The 19,909-nt window shown below is 43.8% G+C and overlaps 1 protein-coding gene across 30 annotated transcripts in view; it reads left to right on the forward strand.

Moving 5' to 3' along the window:
* The window catches only part of Kcnma1 (potassium calcium-activated channel subfamily M alpha 1), a 729,767-nt gene that overhangs the window by 641,727 nt on the left and 68,131 nt on the right, over positions 1 to 19,909 (forward strand). For all 30 annotated transcript variants that reach the window (XM_041633822.1, XM_041633823.1, XM_041633826.1 and 27 more), the window contains 2 exons: positions 3,084 to 3,308; positions 6,830 to 7,022. In XM_041633822.1, coding sequence (XP_041489756.1) covers positions 3,084 to 3,308; positions 6,830 to 7,022 — 418 coding nt within the window. The remainder of the gene's footprint in view (positions 1 to 3,083; positions 3,309 to 6,829; positions 7,023 to 19,909) is intronic.

A 19,909-nucleotide genomic window follows, 5' to 3' on the forward strand; every position in this document is an offset into this window, starting at 1 on the left:
GGGATCTAATGGCTTTGGGCAATTCGGATATAGAAGAGACAGTCCTCTGATTGGAAAGGAAATATAAAATGAACCATGAAACAAACTTTCTGAGCTAAGTGGGATGAACTCAGATTCTTTAGATTCATGGAATAAAGTAGCCAGGGACGTCCCATCAAATATAAGTAAACCTACTCAGAAGGGATTGGAGGAGGGTGCATGGAGAAATGCCTGTTTTTTCTGTTGGGTCTTAAGTGTGGACAAATCAGACTCTTCAGGTTTGAGGTGCAAGACTCGTCCTTTACACCTCCCTCTGGGGGTATAGCTCTGGCAGACTAGAGAATTGGTAAGTGCCCCAGGCCTACCTAAGGTCTCAAGGCTAGCTTCTGTGCCTAGACCATTCTGCCAGCTGGTGCCTAGCTCTTTTTTGCATTTTTGATTTCCAGCTTCTATTCTTCACCCCATTTGCACTTCCCTGTTGAGAACTAGCTTTGCAGCTGACAAGGCCAATTGAAGATATTCAGGAGCTTCAGTGATAACAACCCCAGAGGGCTTCCATGCAACCTGACTGACTAACTCCTTGTCTTCCCCACTAAGTGGGAAGAGTTGCTGGGAGCTCCCTGCCTCCTCAGTCACTTTTCATGAGAAATTTCTTACAGCTTGTGTCTCAGGTTTCCCTTCTACTCTGGGAAAGTGGCAATGATGATAGCTTCGGCTTTATTCTAATAACCAGAGAATAAAAGCTAGCTTCCTCCTCTCCTCAGGGGTTACTGTAATAACCCTGACATTGTCTTGAATTGCAATATTGGCATTTAAGCAATCAATACCTTGATCAATGCTAAGGATTAAATCAAACAGAGGTTGGTATGTGCAGTGGGCATGAATATGCCTCCCCCAATGCATTGTGAGCCTCATAGACCTTATGAGCATGCAGCGAGAAAAGATGGCAGAGGGGTGAAAGTGTTGACTAGAAGGAGAAACAGAGCACCACCCCATCCTGACCTCAGTCTATTATTCTTTTCATCTGTATGGTGAACAATAGACCAGCAATGGACAGATAGCCATTTGTATTTTCTGGATATTTGGGGCCCTCCCCTACATAGAAGTGTTCCTTACTTTATCACCCCTGTGGACCCAGGACTGGTGCTGGGGAAAGACATTGGCCTCTATCTTCACTCATTGAACTCTAGACCCTTATAATGACTACTTGTGGTTGTTTATATAAGGTGATTCTTTCTAGGAATGATCCAGGAAACCCCAACGTCTCAACATGGGTTAATGTACCTTTCCTCTCTCTCTCTCTCTCTCTCTCTCTCTCTCTCTCTCTCTCTCTCTCTCTCCTTTTTTTTATTTTTTTTTAACAGGGTTTTTCTGTGTAGCCCTGGCTGTCCTGGAAGTCTCTTTGTAGACCATACTGGCCTTGAACTCACTGAGATCTGCCTGCCTCTACCCCCCAAGTGATGGGTTTAAAGGCATGCATCATCACTGCCCGCCTACTTTTTCTGTAGAGGAGTATATTCAGTGATTTAAGTCTCACAGGCTATATGATCTCTGTCACAACTGTCAATTTTACTTTCCATGAAAGTAGCCATGGAAAATACCTAAACATTATGAGTTGACCGTGTCCCAATAAAACTTTATTGGGATGTGAATTTCATGTTATTGTCACCCATAATGGTATTTCTAATTTTGTTTTTCTTCTTGGTCATTGTGAATTTTAAAAGCTAGTTTTCACTCAGTGGATGTCTCGAAGCTTGTGGGGTATTATCAGATTGAGGCTACAGGTCAGAGCAGCTAGCCTCTGGCCTCAGATATCACATGCTATCTACTGATACAGGGATGGACTGTGCCATCTCACTGAAACATCTCAAAAGAGAACCCTGCATTTCGGCTGAGACAAATCAGTGAGTAGGACCGTTTAATCATCTTCACAAAAGGCTCTAAAAGAGCGTCTCATTTTATCAACCATGCCATGGACATTAAGGCCTCCCTTTCCACATACATAAACATCCCTTTTCTTCTCTTTGTTTTCCTAAAGATTGATATACACTCTCCTGCTCAAAGGTCTACATGGCACGTAGTTCTTAAATCTATTATTCAATAAGGTGGTAATGTGTGGGCATATGTGTACAGGAAGTTATGAGATAAATAGTATATGCCCTTGCTCAAATTAGAGATGAATTTATAACATGCATATAATGACAAAATTGGAATAATAGCTGTCTTATAAGCCTTGCCATTATTGTTTTATATATTCTTTAACAATAAATAGAATCAAGAAGGAAAAATGGCACTTTCTCTGCATGAATACTTACTGTATATACTAAAATTATTAGAAAAATTTATATGCTCTTTAACATGATGGAGATGGAGGTTTAAACCAGCATTTGACTTTCTAAAAAAATGGTATTATAAAAGGACTCACATGGCAACCTGAGTTTTATCTTTTTATCCTCCTCCCCTTCTCCCCCAGTATACTTTTGTCCATTAGAATGGATACCTTGTGCAATTTTATATTTGATATTGAAGAATCACTTATTTTCTATTATTGTGAACTAAATTAAACATTTGTTTTATTGCAGTACAAATAATAGTTGTGTTGGATATCTTTGTGGTTGTATGGTAAAATACCAGAGACAGCCAACTTGTAAAGAGAAAAGGTAGCTCACAGTTTTGAAGAGGTTCAAAGTCTGCATCATTTGCCTGGTCTTTGCAAAGGTTGGTGGGTGGTAGATGATCACAGCAGGAAGGTGGAGAAGCAAATATCTCCAGAGAGAAATGAGATAGGTTTGTCCAGGTTTGCTCTTTTCATACTGGTCATTTCTGGAGAACTCAAGAGGACACATGAGAACTCTCTTACATCCAGTAAGGTGTGGCTTCAATTCACAGGCCTTTTGCCATATAGTAATGCCACCCTGGAGACAAAGACTTTGATAACAATGGACCTGTTGGGGACACCCAGAGCACACTTAAATCACACCAATAGAACACAGTAAGCGCAGAACCAATACTAACGTTCTCCTTCGCACAAATGCTGCTTTTTCTTTTTATATCGCTGTTGTGAGCTCTCCTCTCTGATACTCTTGCACTTCCCTCTGTTACAGACTCGAAGTGAAGCTGCCATGACTGTCTTGAGTGGCCATGTTGTAGTCTGTATCTTTGGGGATGTCAGCTCAGCCCTGATTGGCCTCCGGAACCTGGTGATGCCGCTCCGTGCTAGCAATTTTCACTACCATGAGCTCAAACACATTGTGTTTGTGGGCTCCATCGAGTACCTCAAGCGAGAGTGGGAAACACTGCACAACTTCCCCAAAGTGTCCATATTGCCTGTAAGTCAAGGTCACACTATTTGATGTTTTGCTCTTCATCTTTTCATTCACAAAAGGGAATCCCAGGTGGCTGTAATTGCTGAAGCTTTGATCCTGCCTCTGCTCCTTCATGTGGTTTCAGGCCCGAGGATGCAGCAGTCCTCCTGTGCTCTGCCAAGAAAGTCAGAACCCTGGGAGGCCTTATTAAAAGGAATTTTCAGCCAAGTGCAGCCTCTTGTCAGGGGTGAAACTGAGCTACCACCACATGTATTAACCATACCAGTGTCTAAATCCTCTTTCCTAGGTGAAATTTCAAGTGTTGCCCTGTTTTGATACACATATCTAGAATTCACTTATAAGATTCCTGTTGGCATTTTAATTTGACGGGGTTCATTCTTAGAGAAATGCTGATCCGTCCCATCTTCCTTCTGATATTGATCAAATAAATAAAGGGGAGAATTATCTCTACTGTATGAAATTCCAAACCTCTTCTGTGGACCAACCTCTGCCCAATCTTTGTTTTCCATGATTTTGTGTGCATATGTGTACATTTGCAAACATATATGCATATACACATAATGTATATATATATACATACATATATCATGCCATCTTTATTAAAAAGATCATCAATATACAAAAGACAATTTGGGGCTCCATAGTTTAATGTGCAGGTTTGAGATAAATGATTTAAAAGTCATATAACTAGCCACTTTCAAATTATAATATATTCTCCACTAAATTATAGACTTACAGAATATTACTCTTTTCAAAATTTTATGTGGTTGTCTATGTCACAAATTCAGGAAAATATTACCTATCCTCTAATAATTTTTTTCCTTTCTGGATTTTTGGGACAAGGACTCACAATATAGCTCTGGCTGTTCTGGCCTTGAATTTACAGAAATCTGCCTGCCTCTGCCTCCTGTGTGCTTGGATTAAAGGCATGTGCCAGCACTGCCTGGCTCCTCCAACTATTTTGTTAATTTTAATTTATAGTATTTAAGGATATGCAACCTCTTAGGTTTTTCTGCTGCTTATCAGCTTCCAGAGCCTCAGAAATGCAGCAACAAGAGCTAAGCAAAATTGTGTTAAAGCATCTATAAGGAGCTGTCTGCAGTCAGCACTCCAGTGTAGCCATGTATCTCCCATAATGCTTGGCACAAGTCCCCCATATGCATCAAAAACTGCAAGAAGTATTAGGCAGATCTCCTTGGGATGCAGGACCAAAACATGTCTGCTTTAAGGTATGTATGTAGTTGAAGACCGTTACCTGTTACAATTCACTCACTGGACGAACATACACATATATTGCATGTACATTGCTAGATTCAGAAATATGGTCAATTTGATTATACTTTCTGTGATTATCATCTTATATGTGTTAATTCTTGTGATCCCTTGACCTTTGAAGTTAGCTCTGTTAAAAGTGAACTAATTTGCTAGATGCAAGAGTATATGTGTATATAGATGGGTTTTGTGGTATGACCTTTGGTATTTGTGCATATGTGTGTGTTACTTTCTGTGTGCCCCATGCACATTTACTCACCTTCCTCTGCAAGTCGGGATGAGTCTCCTATTTGTAGAGCCTTTACAAATTCGCCCAAATTTAGCACACTTAAGCACTGGTACATTATAAGCCTGGTCCGTGTCTTCATTGTTTAAACTGTGTCATTCAAATGAGGGCAACCGATAGAAACACAAAAGCTTTCTGTGGATGTCCTTGGTATTCTTGTGGTTTGAACTCTTATGTCTGCAACTGGACACGGGTTCCCTTACATTAAAATTAATGCTGACTTCCCTATAAGGTGAAAATTAAGAGAATATGGACATAGACAGCTGCTGTTTATACATAGCAATGTAATACAGAAAGTTGGTCACACCTAATGTTGTGCCAAGAGATCATAGAAGATGGTTTTTCTCTCCTTCTCCCGAGATACTGCTCCAGTACCTGGACCAGGACCTTCTTTACACCTATGGCTCTATTTGCCCTTACTCTGTGGCTCCACTTGGTAGCAATATTTAGGAGCCCTGGAATCCTGACATCCACTGAGTCATAAAGAGTTGATGGGCTGCATAGTATTATCCAGGTCCTACTTTCCCAAAGCCCATCTATTGATGGAAACAAGAGGAGATGCATACAGCAGCTGGCAAATACTTGGCTAATACAGGCTGTAGGTTAAAGGCAACTGGTGTATCCATATCCCATTTTAAGGAAAAATTTAAATAAATCTAGAATATCAGTTATGATGATGGCTTGATGGGACCCCCAAAATGATGCTGTATGGCTGCTGAGTGCTCTGGAACGGGATGATCCAGGTAGTTATACTGGGACGTCCTTGGGAGGACACTGTGTAAGAGTGCTGGTCCTATCATAGCTGTGATTGCTCTCCATCATTAACCTTGCGCCTGCAGAGGATTTTCTGCTGTCTCCCATTGTCATGGGTGTTTTAAATCTCTTTTTACGGGCTTATTTATTTTTAATTGCACCAGTAATATACAAATCAGTTCTTGTTATAAAATATTCAAACAATATAGAAGTATATAAAGTCAAAAGCAAACTTTCCACTTCATCCTTTCCTCTCCCAGAGGTAATTACTGTTATTAGTTTAGTGTATAGTTTTTCCTGAGTTTTCCCTGAATTTGCATACTTTTATAAATATATAATTTTTGCTTCAAGCAGCTTTTTTTTTCCAAATAAATGGGATTAAACTTTTAAATTGTTCTCAATCCTCACCTCCCACCACTTATTGTTCCTTTATCTTGGAAATTATTCCAGCTCAGTGGGTATATAGAGGGCTAGCTCTGGCTCTCCTTGCAGCACACATGTCGACTGTATAGGTATGTCCAAAATCTTATGTTGTCGAATATTTATGTAGTTTCCTTGGCTTTTCTTTTAATTACTGAAAAATATGCAATAGAATTTTACGGCCCTAAGCTTGCCCTCTTTGCTTTGCAAAATGCACAGTGATTTCACTGGCTCCTGCAGCCTTCCGACTGAACAGAGCCAGGAGCCCACCTCATCACACCCTGTTTTGCTGATTTCCCCATGGCTGCTTTGGAAATTCTAATCGGATATGCTGTCTTTTGCCAGAGACAGAAGTGACCTGCTATTAAATAAACAGGCATTTGAAACCCACCCCCTCGTTATGTTCTGAAAGGCAGAGGTTGCCACAGGACAGTTACTTAAATCAAGACAATTTCCAGGCAGGAGGAAGATGGAGACCCTGGCATTATTCGTCTCGTGTTTGTTAGTAATAGCTTGATTGAGTATTGAGAGCTGGCCTGAAATGCTGCCATCAGCACCGACTACCCTTTAGATTAGCGTGCAACCCTTATTCCCTGAAATGTAGTTAGGCCAGCTTAATGTCAAGACATAAAAAAGATACTTGTTAAATAATGTCCCAAAGCTCCAGCTCAATCTTTAATTTGTTTTTATTTTTTCCTTCTTTCCCTCCCATCCCCTCCCTCCCTCTCTCTCCCTCTCTCTCTCTCTCTCTCTCTCTCTCTCTCTCTCTCTCTCTACCACCCCCATGCCAAAGGGTACGCCATTAAGTCGGGCTGATTTAAGGGCTGTCAACATCAACCTCTGTGACATGTGCGTTATCCTGTCAGCCAATCAGAATAATATTGATGATACTTCGCTTCAGGACAAGGAATGCATCTTGGCGTCACTCAACATCAAATCTATGCAGTTTGATGACAGCATCGGGGTCTTGCAGGCTAATTCCCAAGGTAAGGACAGCCTGTAATACTTCTCTGCTGTGCCTATGGGGGACAGGAGCTGGCAAGAGGGATATCCTTCACTCAGTAATTCAAAGAGGCTCACATCAGCCTGTCTGGCAGTGAAACCTGTGGTCGCCACAATGGCTTAGAGAGGAGCATCTGTTCTTCCTGCCATCTGGAGATGTAGACCTGAACCCTGTTGTATGTCTCCCTCCCTCCAGTTTCTTACCTTTTCAGGCAATAAAGGAGTTTTTAAATAGTCACCCTCTTGGCCTTTGCAAAGAAGGGGCTTTATGACCAGGGTCACTGCCTAAGTGCCAGAGCAATTAATGATGCTAGCTTTATACTTCTTGGTCCCTTCCCTGTGAGTACTTTTCCATGGAGCTGAAATGGGAGTGGTAATCTTTGCTATGGTTAGGGTCACATCCAAGACTCCTAAGGTTAGAGATCTCTAAAGAATAGGGATGAGGAGGGTACTTGAAGTCATGTAGCAAGGAATGACGCATGTTGGCCGCGCATTTTACTGGAGGAGGCACAGAGGTCTTGAATGACACACAGCTGCCTTTTCTTTTGGCCCCAGTCTTCCCTGTCATTTACTCTGGGATTTTGGACAGGTCGTTTCAAGGAAAGAGGCCTTCTTGTAGTCTCAGGGAATCAGCGCAGCAAGTAACCCCATAATAAGTGGCCCTGGGACTTGGGATCAGGAAGGATAGGAGATGAAGTATTTTCCTCTGTATGACAGCTCTGTGTAGGACATGCAGGGCCTGCTGGATGGGTATGGTTGACTGCTGAACAGGAGCCCTACTCCTGTCATTCCAAGAAGCAAAGCCTGAGAGGACTGCAGCTGCTAGGGCAGCAAGCTCCTTATCGGTAGGTGGCCTCCACATGCAGGCCTTTCTGGAAGCTTGACTGCATTGTGGAGCTAAGACCTTGGTGTTCTGCTATCTTTGAGCAGCCCAGCATTACCAGTCTCTTCTAGCTTCTGCCCAGATTGGCCATAAAACCAAGACCCACACAGTACCTGCAAACCTCTCCACTTGCAGGTTCTCTTCCTTGCACTGCAAGCTGGCCATTGAAGAAGGGTGCTGAGGAGGGACTGGGGAAGTGAAAAGGAAGGAAAGGCCTTAATGCTACTTTACATTGGGGCCATGAGCAGCAGTGATGTTCAAAGCTAATCTTGCAAGAGTGTCCAGAGAGTCAGTGGCCTTGCTGCTGGGCTCTGGGAGAAGAGGTGCAGGCATTCCCCTGGGAAGTGTAATGCCTCTCACTTTGCTCTTTTTGTGGAATGGGGAATCAGGGCCTCCTTGACTTGGGTTTCTGCAACTCTTCAAAGGTTGGCTCAGTCTCTTGTTCTAGCTGAGTCACTTCCTGCTTCCATTTTTCTGACACAGCCTTGCCTGTGGCTTAATTTTGACCTCTTCATTCTACCATCCTGCCTGATACTCTCAAATGTAGACCTTGGCACAGCCATGCAAGAGAGCAACATGCCAAGGCCCTGAGACAGACTCTAAGTTCTGTCAGGCTGCACACACAGGACATAGAACTTCTTTTCTGCCCAGTTTGCCTGGGGAACACTGGAAAGAAAGGATGTGGAAAGACAGTAAACTCTCCTTCCTGGGGGTGAATTCAGCAAGCTGGTATGTGGTACCTGCCTTTAAGCCCCTGCTCTTTAATTGGTCTTCCTCACCTTCACCCTGGTGTGAGCATCACCTAGGGCAGCTTGTTGGAGAGGCATCTTCTTGTGGCACATCTTAAACTACTTGTCAGATCTACATTCTAATGAGCTCCCCAGGTGACTGGTACAAGCTGCTCTAAAGCTATTGACATCTTCACACTAACAAACGCAGGGCACTGAACATGCTGATCAGCTAGTTCAGACATGCCTCCTGTCCTGGGAGGGAGTAGCGAGGGAGTTGGAAAGATTTGAAAGGAGCAGTTCTCCCTTTGGGTAGAGACGGTGAGAACAGAAGAAGGTAGGGGAGCCCTTCTTTCCTCCTGCAGATGTATGACAATGCACCCGTGTGTAGTTGTAAAGATATTCCATCCAGCTCCCTTTAAACTTCATCCTTCCTCGAATTCTGTACAATGTCCCAACTCACAAAATCCTCCCTTCCCCCTGTGCTCAACGGCCTTGATATTAAGGAAATCAGGACTAAGCAAAGGGAATAAGTTCTAGCAAGAGACAGGCAGGGAGAAGAGACATTCCTTTTTCTCTCAGAAGAAGGAAGGGATGTCTTTCTTTTGTGTGTGGAAGTGCACATGCTGAGGCAGTCTGAATCCTGGACTCTCAACTGTTTTGTGTATTCAAATGCTAACCGGAGATAGGGAAGCCTGGAAAGGTGAGAATTTGAGGAGGTAGCTAGGTCATGAAGACAGTGCTCTCGAAAGGGATTGGTGTAAAAAAAGACCTTAGAAATACCCAACATTCCCACTACTTGGGGAGATTAAGGAAGAGGGCACCATACGAATCAGAAGTCCTGATCCGGATGTCTGTGCATCCTGAATAGCCAGAAGGAGCTCTCTGTTGTCAATATCCACCAGGTAGCATGCAGTATTCATCTCATGGCCCCAATAAATGAGAAGGACACCAAGAGCAGAGGAAGGCAGAGCATGAGGCGCATGCCTGGCAGGCAGTACTTCTCTTAACCTCGGGCCAGCAGTATAATTCAGCAGGTGTCTCCTGGACACCAGCAGTCAGCTCTACTCCTAAGGACACAATATGGAAACTTTTGGTTGTAGAAGGAGAGAGCTGCTTCTTGGTTCCCACTGCCCAGAACCGAAATAATCACACAGAAACTATATTAAATTACTGCTTGGCCCATCAGTTCTAGCTTCTTACTGGCTAACTCTTACATATTAATCTAACCCATCTCCATTAATCTGTGTATCACCATGTGGCTGTGGCTTACTGGGTAAAGTTCCCAGTGTTTGTCTCTGGTAGGCTACGTGGTTTCTCTCTGACTCTCCCTCCTTTCTCCCAGCATTCAGTTTAGTTTTCCCTGCCTACCTAGGTTCTGCCCTGCTATAGGTCCAAAGCAGTTTCTTTATTAATTAACCAATCATATTCACAGCATACAGAGGGGAATCCCACATCACTTGGTAGCCAAAATACTCCATTTTTCTTTCTCACTTTGTCATCTCCTACCCCGTTATTAGCCTCTGCATCATCCTCTGGTATCACTCTGATATCCCAATAACAGTGGTCCAGTGGCAGTTCCAACAGCAAGAAGTGTCTCTTCCCCACTGCTCACCTCTGGAGCTCACCCTGTACCCAATTGTTTGAGTCCCTTTTAGTCGTGCACTAGATAGGGGCGCTGAATGTCCCTGCTGTTTCCCGTCTCTGAGACCTCTTTGACTAGCTCGTATTCCCAGCGGCCTCATACTTGCTTCTCCACCCAGGTATCTGACAGGTCCACACTCCAAGGGAAGCTGCAATTACGGGCAACAAAGGCATCGCGTTGCTCTTTGCATTTTGGGAAATATATCTCACGTCCCCCGAGTGGAAATCAAAGAGGTTTCTAGGACCTGCCAGGCCCATTTCATCGTGATGTGTCCTGTGGTCCTGGACAAAACCCCACAGCTGCCTTGACCCATGCATGAGCCATGTTTTTATTTCTCCAGAACCCAGCTGGGTTCAGTCGTGTGGACGGAGGAGAATGCTGTGCCCTTGTGGCAGAGTGCCCGTGTGGGCAGTTGTTCTGAAGTGCTGCAGCTGAACAAGAAAAGGGCATATTAGCACTGAGGAAGCCCGGCCTCTGTGGTGAGGATTTGTGTCTGTGCACTTGCCGTGGCGTGTTATTCTTTGCTTCTCTTCCCCTTCCCCTTCCCCTTTAGTGTCACTTTTTCTAGCCCACATGGTGTCAGAACTGACCCAGTGTAGGGATTCTGCACCAGACACTTTCTGGAAAGAGAGGAGATGTGATGGCTGGCTGTCAAAAACAATTACAGCGGAAGGTGGCACATTCCATGTGGGATGGTATATCCAATGTGACATTTGGGTGTATGAGATGCAGTTTTAATATACAGCAAGCAAAACTGCAGTGACAATTACATAAAGCAGGTGAAGCTGCTTCTTGCTGGTCAGCAAACATCAGCTCAGAACCACTTTACAGCTCTTTACCAGCAACTAAGTGCCTTTATTTACAGAGTGCCTGTCACTTCCCTTGGCTTGGAGAGCTGGTGTATTATTTAGCACGCATTTATCTGGGGAAAACACTTCAATTTAAATCAGCTGGTACAATAGTGCCTCTTGCTAGCCCGTTTCGCTCTGGTTCTAAAAGACAGGAAGGGAGTCTGATCGTGGAAAGAGCAGAGTTCGTTCTCAGGGGGCCTCTGGGATCAGGACCTAAAAAGAGACTGCTCTGGAGTTGCTCTTTTTTTTAAATATAATAATGTGAAATAAGCATCTTGCACTTTATTTTTGCCTTGGATCAAGGCTTCTTTTAAGGAAAAGAAAGGAGTAAGTATGTGGTTCCCTCACCCCCATGTACCAGCCATTCTGTAGGGTAAAAATGGCTTGGACTTGGCCTCCTGCTAGCAAGGAGGAGCTCAGTGGGTGGAGGGTGATGACAATACAAAGCCAGGAGAACCAGGTTAGCAAGGAAGGGATGCTTCTTTTCCTCGATTCCCATGTCTTCAGGAGTCTTCCCAGAAGAGGTGACAGGTGGGCCTGTGCTGCATGCATGCGGCTAGGCGGCTCTTGTGAAGGACCTGGTGAGAACATGATGGAGGGGCTGGACTTGCCCTCGCCCTTCATTTTATCAAAGTGAAACTGCAGTAGTATCCACTACTCTTACTGTTACGACGAGATGTCTGGCAAGAAGCAAGTGAAAGAAGGAAGGAGTTGTTCTGGCGTATAGTTAGTGGGAGATATACCATTACGGTCAGGAAGGCCTGGCGGCAGGAATAGGCCAGTCATTCATATTGCACCTGCAGTCCAGTGAACAGGAAGTGTCATGAACTATAAAACTCCAAGGCCCGCCCCAGCGATTTTCCCCGAGCAAGGCTTTATCTACTAATGATTCCATAGCCTTTTCAAACTTTGCCACTTTTAGGGGACAAGTGAGTAAACACCTGAGCTTAGCGGGTCGGGGAAGGGTGATTCACTTCACCTATAAACTATAGGAAATGGTTATGGGTGGCTAGTGGCTATGTAACTGGACTACTTAGCCTGAGAAAGGTAGCTTCATGTCTTGATAAGGATTTGGATTGGGAGAAGTCAAAGATTTGGCATAACTGGGCAGTTATAAGTCTATCTTTGAAAAAGATACAGATTGACCCTGGCTTCCTGTGTAATGGGATGGGGACTCAGTGTGCAGCTTTGGGGTGGCAGAGAGAAGCAAGGCAGGCATGGAGGTGGATTGGAAGGGTAGAAAAGAGTTGCAGAGGACAGTGGATGAAAAGGGGAGGATGGGTAAGGATCTGGGAATGGGTTTCAAGGTTGCCTTCTAGATAATGGCCCTGCAACTAAGGAAGAAGAGAGGACCAGGGGCTGGAGAGATGGCTCAGAGGTTAAGAGCATTGCCTGCTCTTCCAAAGGTCCTGAGTTCAATTCCCAGCAGCCACATGGTGGCTCACAACCATCTATAATGGGGTCTGGTGCCCTCTTCTGGCCTGCAGGCATACAGACAGAATATTGTATACATAATAAATAAATAAATAAATAAATAAATAAATAAATAAATAAATAAGAGAGGACCAAGGAGGAGACACGGGCAGGGGAAGAGGGGAAAGAATTAGTCCTGATCACTTTGAACCAGTGAGGACCAAGAGGAACCATACAGCTGGCTGCACAGCCTGCATTGTTACCCCAGTGTCTGTGAAGAGCAGAAGGTTTTTTTGGTCTTGGATAGAGGTTCAGAATGGAGGTTCAGATGAAATAAAGGATTCCATTCTTTGACAGGATGCAGATGTTCTTCCATTTCTAATGGGATAATACGCAAGTAGACCCATCAGAGTTGAAACAGCATCCCCCAGGCCAGAGAGACACTTCCTCTGGTAAAAAGCCTATGACCTGAGTTTGATTTGACTTCCATAGCTGGATGCAGTTGGACATGCCTGTGGTCCCAGCCCTTAAGTGGCAAGGTGCGAGGCAAACCTGGGAGAAGCAGCTAGAAGATCACGGATGGGCAAGCTAGCCTGAATTACTCATGTGTAGCAGTTTGATGATCTCTCTTTTCCTGGCATATTTTTGATCATATTAACCTTCTCAGGACTTGAGAAAAAAACTCAACTGGAGGAAAAAACGACAGGGAATGATGTGGGATCATCAGACTCTGTTTCCTGCCAACTGGCTCTGTTTGCCAACCTTGCTTCTGTCACCCTCTCTAAGTGATAAGTACAGGTATTAGTTACATAGGACACAGTCTTGGGAAGCGACACAAATGAGATCCAGCTTTGCAGTATGCGTACCCCAAAGCCAGCAGGGTTCTGTGCTTGGAGCAAGCTGAGCTCTGTAGGAAGCTTTCCCTTTCTGGTTCAATGCCTGGGCTATGTTCGGATGCTAGTTTTAAGGGGCCTTCCTTGTTCCCTTCCTACTGTAGGTTCTTCACTTGTGTGATTTGTGCTTTGTGTCTTAAACGAGTCTGTCCAATTCCACAAGCACTTGCCGTGCACCAGACTGTGTGGTAGTCTTTATTGGTGAGATGGTGGGCATGAAACCCATTCCTGGTCTGACCTTTTCCTATACAAATATTTATGAGGAAAGAGAGCACTTGGAAAAACTGCCCAGATAGTCTTGCATGAAACTCACTATATAGATGAAAATGACCTTGATACGCCTACTTCAATCACACACACACACACACGCTCGCACACACCCACATGTATGCACACACATATATACACATGAATGTACACATCCCGGTTTGTCCAGCCTTCTGTTATCTGAAGCCATAGTGACTTCTGTATTCCCCTTTGGATGGATGCTGTGTTTTGGGATCTTCACCTCACTTAATGGCACGTGCAGGCTTCTTGAGGACTTTGTCAACCTGGAACTCAGGGACAGAACTCGCAGGATGGAATCCACTATGAGCATCTGACTCTTCATTCGCAAATTAGCACTAAGGAGAGATTGGGTCATTCTTGCTGGTGAAGGTCTAATTCATTGGGAGCAGTGATTATTTCAACAGAAGGGTATTTCAAAAGCCATGAAGAGTTGAAAGGTGGAAAAGGACAAAGAAAATAATGGTGCAGAGGGGGCAGCCAGGATGAGGAAACTGTGACAACAAGCCACTTGCCAAATGGTTGAGATGAACAGGTTAAAAGGTCCATTGTGTCTTGTGTCCCATTGCACAAAGACCAGGACCATCAGCTAATGATGAAAAAAATAAACTAGTTTTCTCACCTACCATAAGGAAGTCATTCCCAGGAAACAGAATAGGATCTGCAGGGATCGTGAGCATCTTATGGCCATGTGCTAAAGGAAAGTTACTGGCCACCATGATCTCTGGGATGAGAGGCCGATTAAACGAGATGAGCCCAGTGGTCCTTTATAACGGAGGTCTCTGGAATTTCCTTGGTTTTTATTACACAGGGGTCTGCATTTTATATGTTCTGTAGCCTTGCTCCAGAGGGAGAGCTGTGGTGTTTGGCAGGACAGGGGTCATGGGGTCTCTTAGTGGAAGTGTTCACATCCTTCCTGAATTGTGCTGTCTTTGTGTCTAGAGCTGCAGTGTGGCCAGTGCAGGGCGAGCATCTGCACATCTGGAGTTCCCAACAGAGTCACAAATCACCCCGTCCCCCACTCCCATGTCACTACTCGTCAACACCTGCCTTTCTCACTTTCTGCTTGTCCTCTGCTTCTCGTAGATTGCGGACACACCTATGCACGTTTCCTCCCACCCAGCCTCTCTCTCTGAAACCAGAGAACCATTTTTTTCAGTGGCTCCCATATAGCATTTCATTACCACAATATTCTCTCTCAATTCCGAAATGGCAGTGGGGGAGCGCCATTTCTCTTTATGCCTACTGAACGAACAAAGCTCAGCACTAAAATATTTTCCTTCCGTTGTAACTGAAATGGCTGTTGGCTTCCATCCCAAAAACCAGAAAGACAATTCTACTTAACTGTTTAGAGATTTATACGTACCACACTGGAGTAGCCTCTAGGTAGTAACTTTAGATACCCAGCCCAATAATTTTCTTTTATTGGTTTGTGATTTAGATCCTATTTGGAATCCTCTATAATAAGAGTAGTACATTTCATTAAAAAAGCTTACTAAACAATAAAGAAGTCTGGCTTAGGGCTCTGAGAGGGTCTCGAGTACAGAGAGGAGCCTGCCCTGTTAACATTTCTTCTGCAGACTTCACGAGATGAATCTCAGCCCACTAGTGCCAATATGTTTGGGGAAGCAGCGGCTGCAGTTATTTGGTAAATGGCTTTAAGTTAGGAGAATTTTTCCTACACAGCATATTTTGTCACATGAAAGGGCCTCTTAAGAGCATCATCTTCTGGTGATGTGATCCTGTGAAAGAAACAAGGATTGACAAGAGCCATTGCAACACAAGACTGAGAAGTGTGAACCACCTTTGAGCCTTACTGGATGCCATCCAGAGAGAGGGAGGGAGGGAGGGAGGGAGGGAGAGAGAGAGAGAGAGAGAGAGAGAGCGCACATGCAGGCATGAATACATGTAGAGGCATGTGCAAGGAGATCAGAAGTCAACATCAGATATCTTCCTACATTGCTCTCCATCTTTGACCTATGTGAAATAGACAGGTGTAGTGGAATGCATTTGTAATTTCACTGCTGGGATGAAGAGAAAGGTGTATCCTGAGGCTCACTGGCAGGCTAACCCACCTAGCCTAGTCAGCAAGCCTCAAAACTATCAATAGGCCCTGCTCAGAAAACAAGGTTGTTGGTACTTGAATCAAGACACCAGAGCTTGGTCTCTGGCTTCCACACACAGACACATACACACCTGCACACACACACACACACACACACACACACAAATACAGCTCATTGTGTTGGGAACACAATGAGCACACACATGTGTGCCCACCTATACTTAATATGGATTGACTATGGAGATGTCAAGAAAAGTATGGAGCATTTGAAGTTTTTACTTACTTACGTAGAGAAATGTTCAAAATATTCCAGGCTTATCTACTAATTCTGTTTCCCAGGCAGAAGGTTCAGTAGAAAGCATCAGGTGAAAATGAACACAAGCTTTTATTTCCCCAAAGCCTCCATATTCAGCTCCAGAAATGGTCCAGATAAATGGACGTATGGAATTCATTCAAAGTTATATAGTCAGAGAAGCCAGAGGAGCCTATTACCCTATGTACTCTGTCTCTACCTTCTTTTCTTCTCTTTCTCCCTTCCCTTCCCTTCCCTTCCCTTCCCTCCCTCCCTCCCCCCTTCATCTCTTCCTCTCTTCCTCCTTCCCTCCCTTCTCCCCATCAGTGACATTCTGGATAAGGGAGGATTGTGAATCAACCAACAGTTCCTTTTCTGCACACTGTTTTCCCTTGCACTTGAGGTTAACTCTCTGTCCATGCATGCTGAATCTAATGGGATCTCTACAGACAGAAGTGACAGAGACATGCACAATAAGCTGTATGGCATGCTTTGGCTGCACATAGTTAATGATATAGGATTTGGGACATTCCAGCGCACCCTGTAAATTTCCTTATGTGAATCATTTGTAACTCCCCGAGATGTGATTTAATCCACGTGCTGAAATTAGCATGTGTTCCTCAAGCTAGCAAGCAAGCATGCCAACCACCCAATGCATTTTTGCCTCTACCTGTCCTTTTACCAACAAAAGCTCATATCAAGTTCTCAAGCCCTTGTTTCTTTTCTCCTAAGTGTGCCTGGAAAAAAGACATCTAATTTACAGATGAGTTTAGTTTGGAGATTTTTAAAGCACTACCTGAAACGACCCTATCCTATAGCAATACTGACGAATATCTTGCATATCACCATAGAACCTTCATCTGGTGATGGATAGAGATAGAGGCAGAGACCCACACTGGAGCACTGGACTGAGCTCCCAAGGTCCCAATGAGGAGCAGAAGGAGGGAGAACATAAGCAAGGAAGTCAGGATCACGAGGGGTGCACCCACCCACTGAGACAGAGGGGCTGATCTATTGGGAGCTCACCAAGGCCAGCTGGACTGTGACTGAAAAAGCATGGGATAAAACCGGACTCTCTGAACATGGCGAACAATGAGGGCTGATGAGAAGCCAAGGACAATGGCACGGGGTTTTGATCCTACTTAATGTTCTGGCTTTGTGGGAGCCTAGCCAGTTTGGATGTTCACCTGCCTAGATATGGACGGAGGGGGGAGGACCTTGGACTTTCCACAGGGCAGGGAACCCTGACTACTCTTTGGACTGGAGAGGGAGGGGGAGAGGGGAGAGGAGTAGGGGGAGGAGGAGAAGGGTGGGAGGAGGGGGAGGGAAATGGGAGGCTGGGAAGAGGCAGAAACTTGTTTTTTTTTCCTTTTCTCAATAAAAAAAAAAGAAACCACTCATCAGAACCCCCCCCCCCCCCCAAAAAAAGATACTGATATACTGATGAACCTTAAATGCTTCAGTTGTATTTTATGGAAAGTTCTAGAGAAAAAAAATATTTCCCAATTCTAGACAAGCATATTTGTCATTGAGCATCTTGTTAGATTTTCTACCTGGTATTTTCAAGTCATGCAGATGGTATGGTGTCATGTGATATGCCGTGTGATGGCAGAGGTTGCTTTGGGCTACAGTCTAGTTTAATATAGCATGTGCTAGTTTTGGATGGATGACTTGGGTGTAAATCTATCTCTACCACTTACTAGGCCTAGACAAACCCTTCAATCTCTCATTTTTCTCATGGGGCATCCTGGCTGCCTTTGGATCAAGTTGCTGTCAGAGTGAAATCAATGTCTGGGCCTTTCTGTTTTCCTCACAGTACCATTAAGTCAGAAGAAAGGGTTCTCTTTTGTCAAGACATCTCATCTTTCTCTGTTGAGTTGATTCAGGTTAGTTTTTTATAATTATCCTGGCCCCTTATTTGTTTGGGGTGTTGACTGTGTACCAGATATCTGGTTATCAAGGATTTTCCCTTATTTTGTGCAGTACCTTTTCATTTGTTTGATGGGTTCCCTTAGTGTGTGGAAACTTTTTAGCTTCAACCAATTCCACTTGCTTATTTTTGGTTTTGTTACTAAGGCTTTGATGTTTTAGTCAAAAACCAACAAATTACTGTAGTCCACATCAAAAAGTTGCTTCCCTATCTTTTCCTCTAACAGTTTACACTTTATGTCTTATACTCAAGTCTTTGTACAATTTCGGGTTAATTTTTGTATGTGGTATAGGTAAGTGATCCAATTTCATTCTCTTGCCATTGGAAATCCAGTTTTCATTATGTACTTACTGAAGAGACTGTCCTGTCTCCATAATGCCTTGGTGCCTTGTTCCCAGGTTAGTCAATCACGTGTGGGTGGATGTGTTTTTGAATGAACCAACTGGCATTCAACCTTAGCTGCACAGTGCAATCACTTCGAGGATGTTTAAGAAAGCCTGTGATGCTCAGGCCACATCCCAGAAGAATTTAACCAGATACCAGAGGGTGACTCCTTCAGTAACTCCTGCATGAAGCCCAGGTTGAGAAACATTAGTCCAGTCCCTGCCTTTCCCTGGATTCCGATTTCTAAACCTCATATCAGAGTGGATGATTCATGGAAGCTTACTCTCCATAGAACAGGCAGCCTTGTGTGGGAGATGGCTGGGAAGTTTGGTTGGCATGTAACAAACCTCATTAAAGTGCAGGTATAATGAGACCTAAATTTTGATTCACAAACTTCTGCGTGGTTCCTGGTCTACCCTGCACATCCTGATCAAAGAGAGCAGAAGAAAGCAACCGGGCGAGTGGCCACTTGGGAGACCCATGCAGATGGGCACAAGTAGTTCTTTGAATACCTAATTGGCATAGGGAAAGGGAAGAATTCTGAAAATTAGTCAAACCACATGACTGAAGGCAAACAAGAAGGGAAAATGATGAGAGCATCATGGCTGAGGTTTCACACTTAAATCTACTTTTAATAGGCCCCTGGGTGATTATAAATTCACGATGGCTTTCTTTTTATTGTGATTATGGGAAGGCTGTTCTATACTGCTGAAGCAAGACATTGCTATCACAAGAGTATTTCTTATCTATTTATTTGCATTTAGGATACTGAGGAATTAAAGGGGAAAAACAACTCTTTGAAAGGAGCATTAATTATATGCCACACAAGGAAGCAATTGTGTCTGTGTTATGAAATATTAAATCAAAATGCCTCCCATCCTCACATGTCCCAGAGATTAATACAGCAGTATTTTGAGGCCCCTCTCGGAGCTGTTTTGCCTGCGAATTTATTGTTTTGTCTCCATTTTCAGAAAGCCCTGTTTTTTGTGAAGTATAGCACTCTAGGTAATTTTTAAGGCACAAACTCCTCTAGAGTCGTCTATGTTGGTAACAACTCTTATGTAGATGGTACACGAGGGATGGCGGGCTGATCGGCTCCTTTAAGATGACAAATGGGCAGAGAGGGTTATTGTCTTTGATTGCAAGCCTTACATCATCTGTATGTAGGAATAAGAGGGCCATACTTTATCTTTAGCTGTTTTATAAATATTTAAGTCCTTATAGTTGCCTAAAGATATTAAAGCATATTTTACAGTAGTCGGAGTATAAATATTATATATAGCACAAGATACCAAAGTCATTTAATGAATTCATAATTTTCAGTTCACATTTATTGGAATGTGTTTTATGTTCTAAAAATTCCATTTAAAAAATAAGATCCCATTCTGCTCCCTGACAATACACCCAGCATTGGCCAGCATTTGGCGTGGGGCCTTAGTCCTGCTTTGATGAGGCTTCCCCTAAGGAAGCTGACAAACAGGAAGTCGGGCCCTGGGGAAATA

The sequence above is a fragment of the Microtus oregoni genome, unplaced genomic scaffold, assembly GCF_018167655.1.
Source record: "Microtus oregoni isolate MIOR12 unplaced genomic scaffold, Mior012 000045F_ref0000178, whole genome shotgun sequence".
NCBI classification, from domain to species: Eukaryota; Metazoa; Chordata; class Mammalia; order Rodentia; family Cricetidae; genus Microtus; species Microtus oregoni.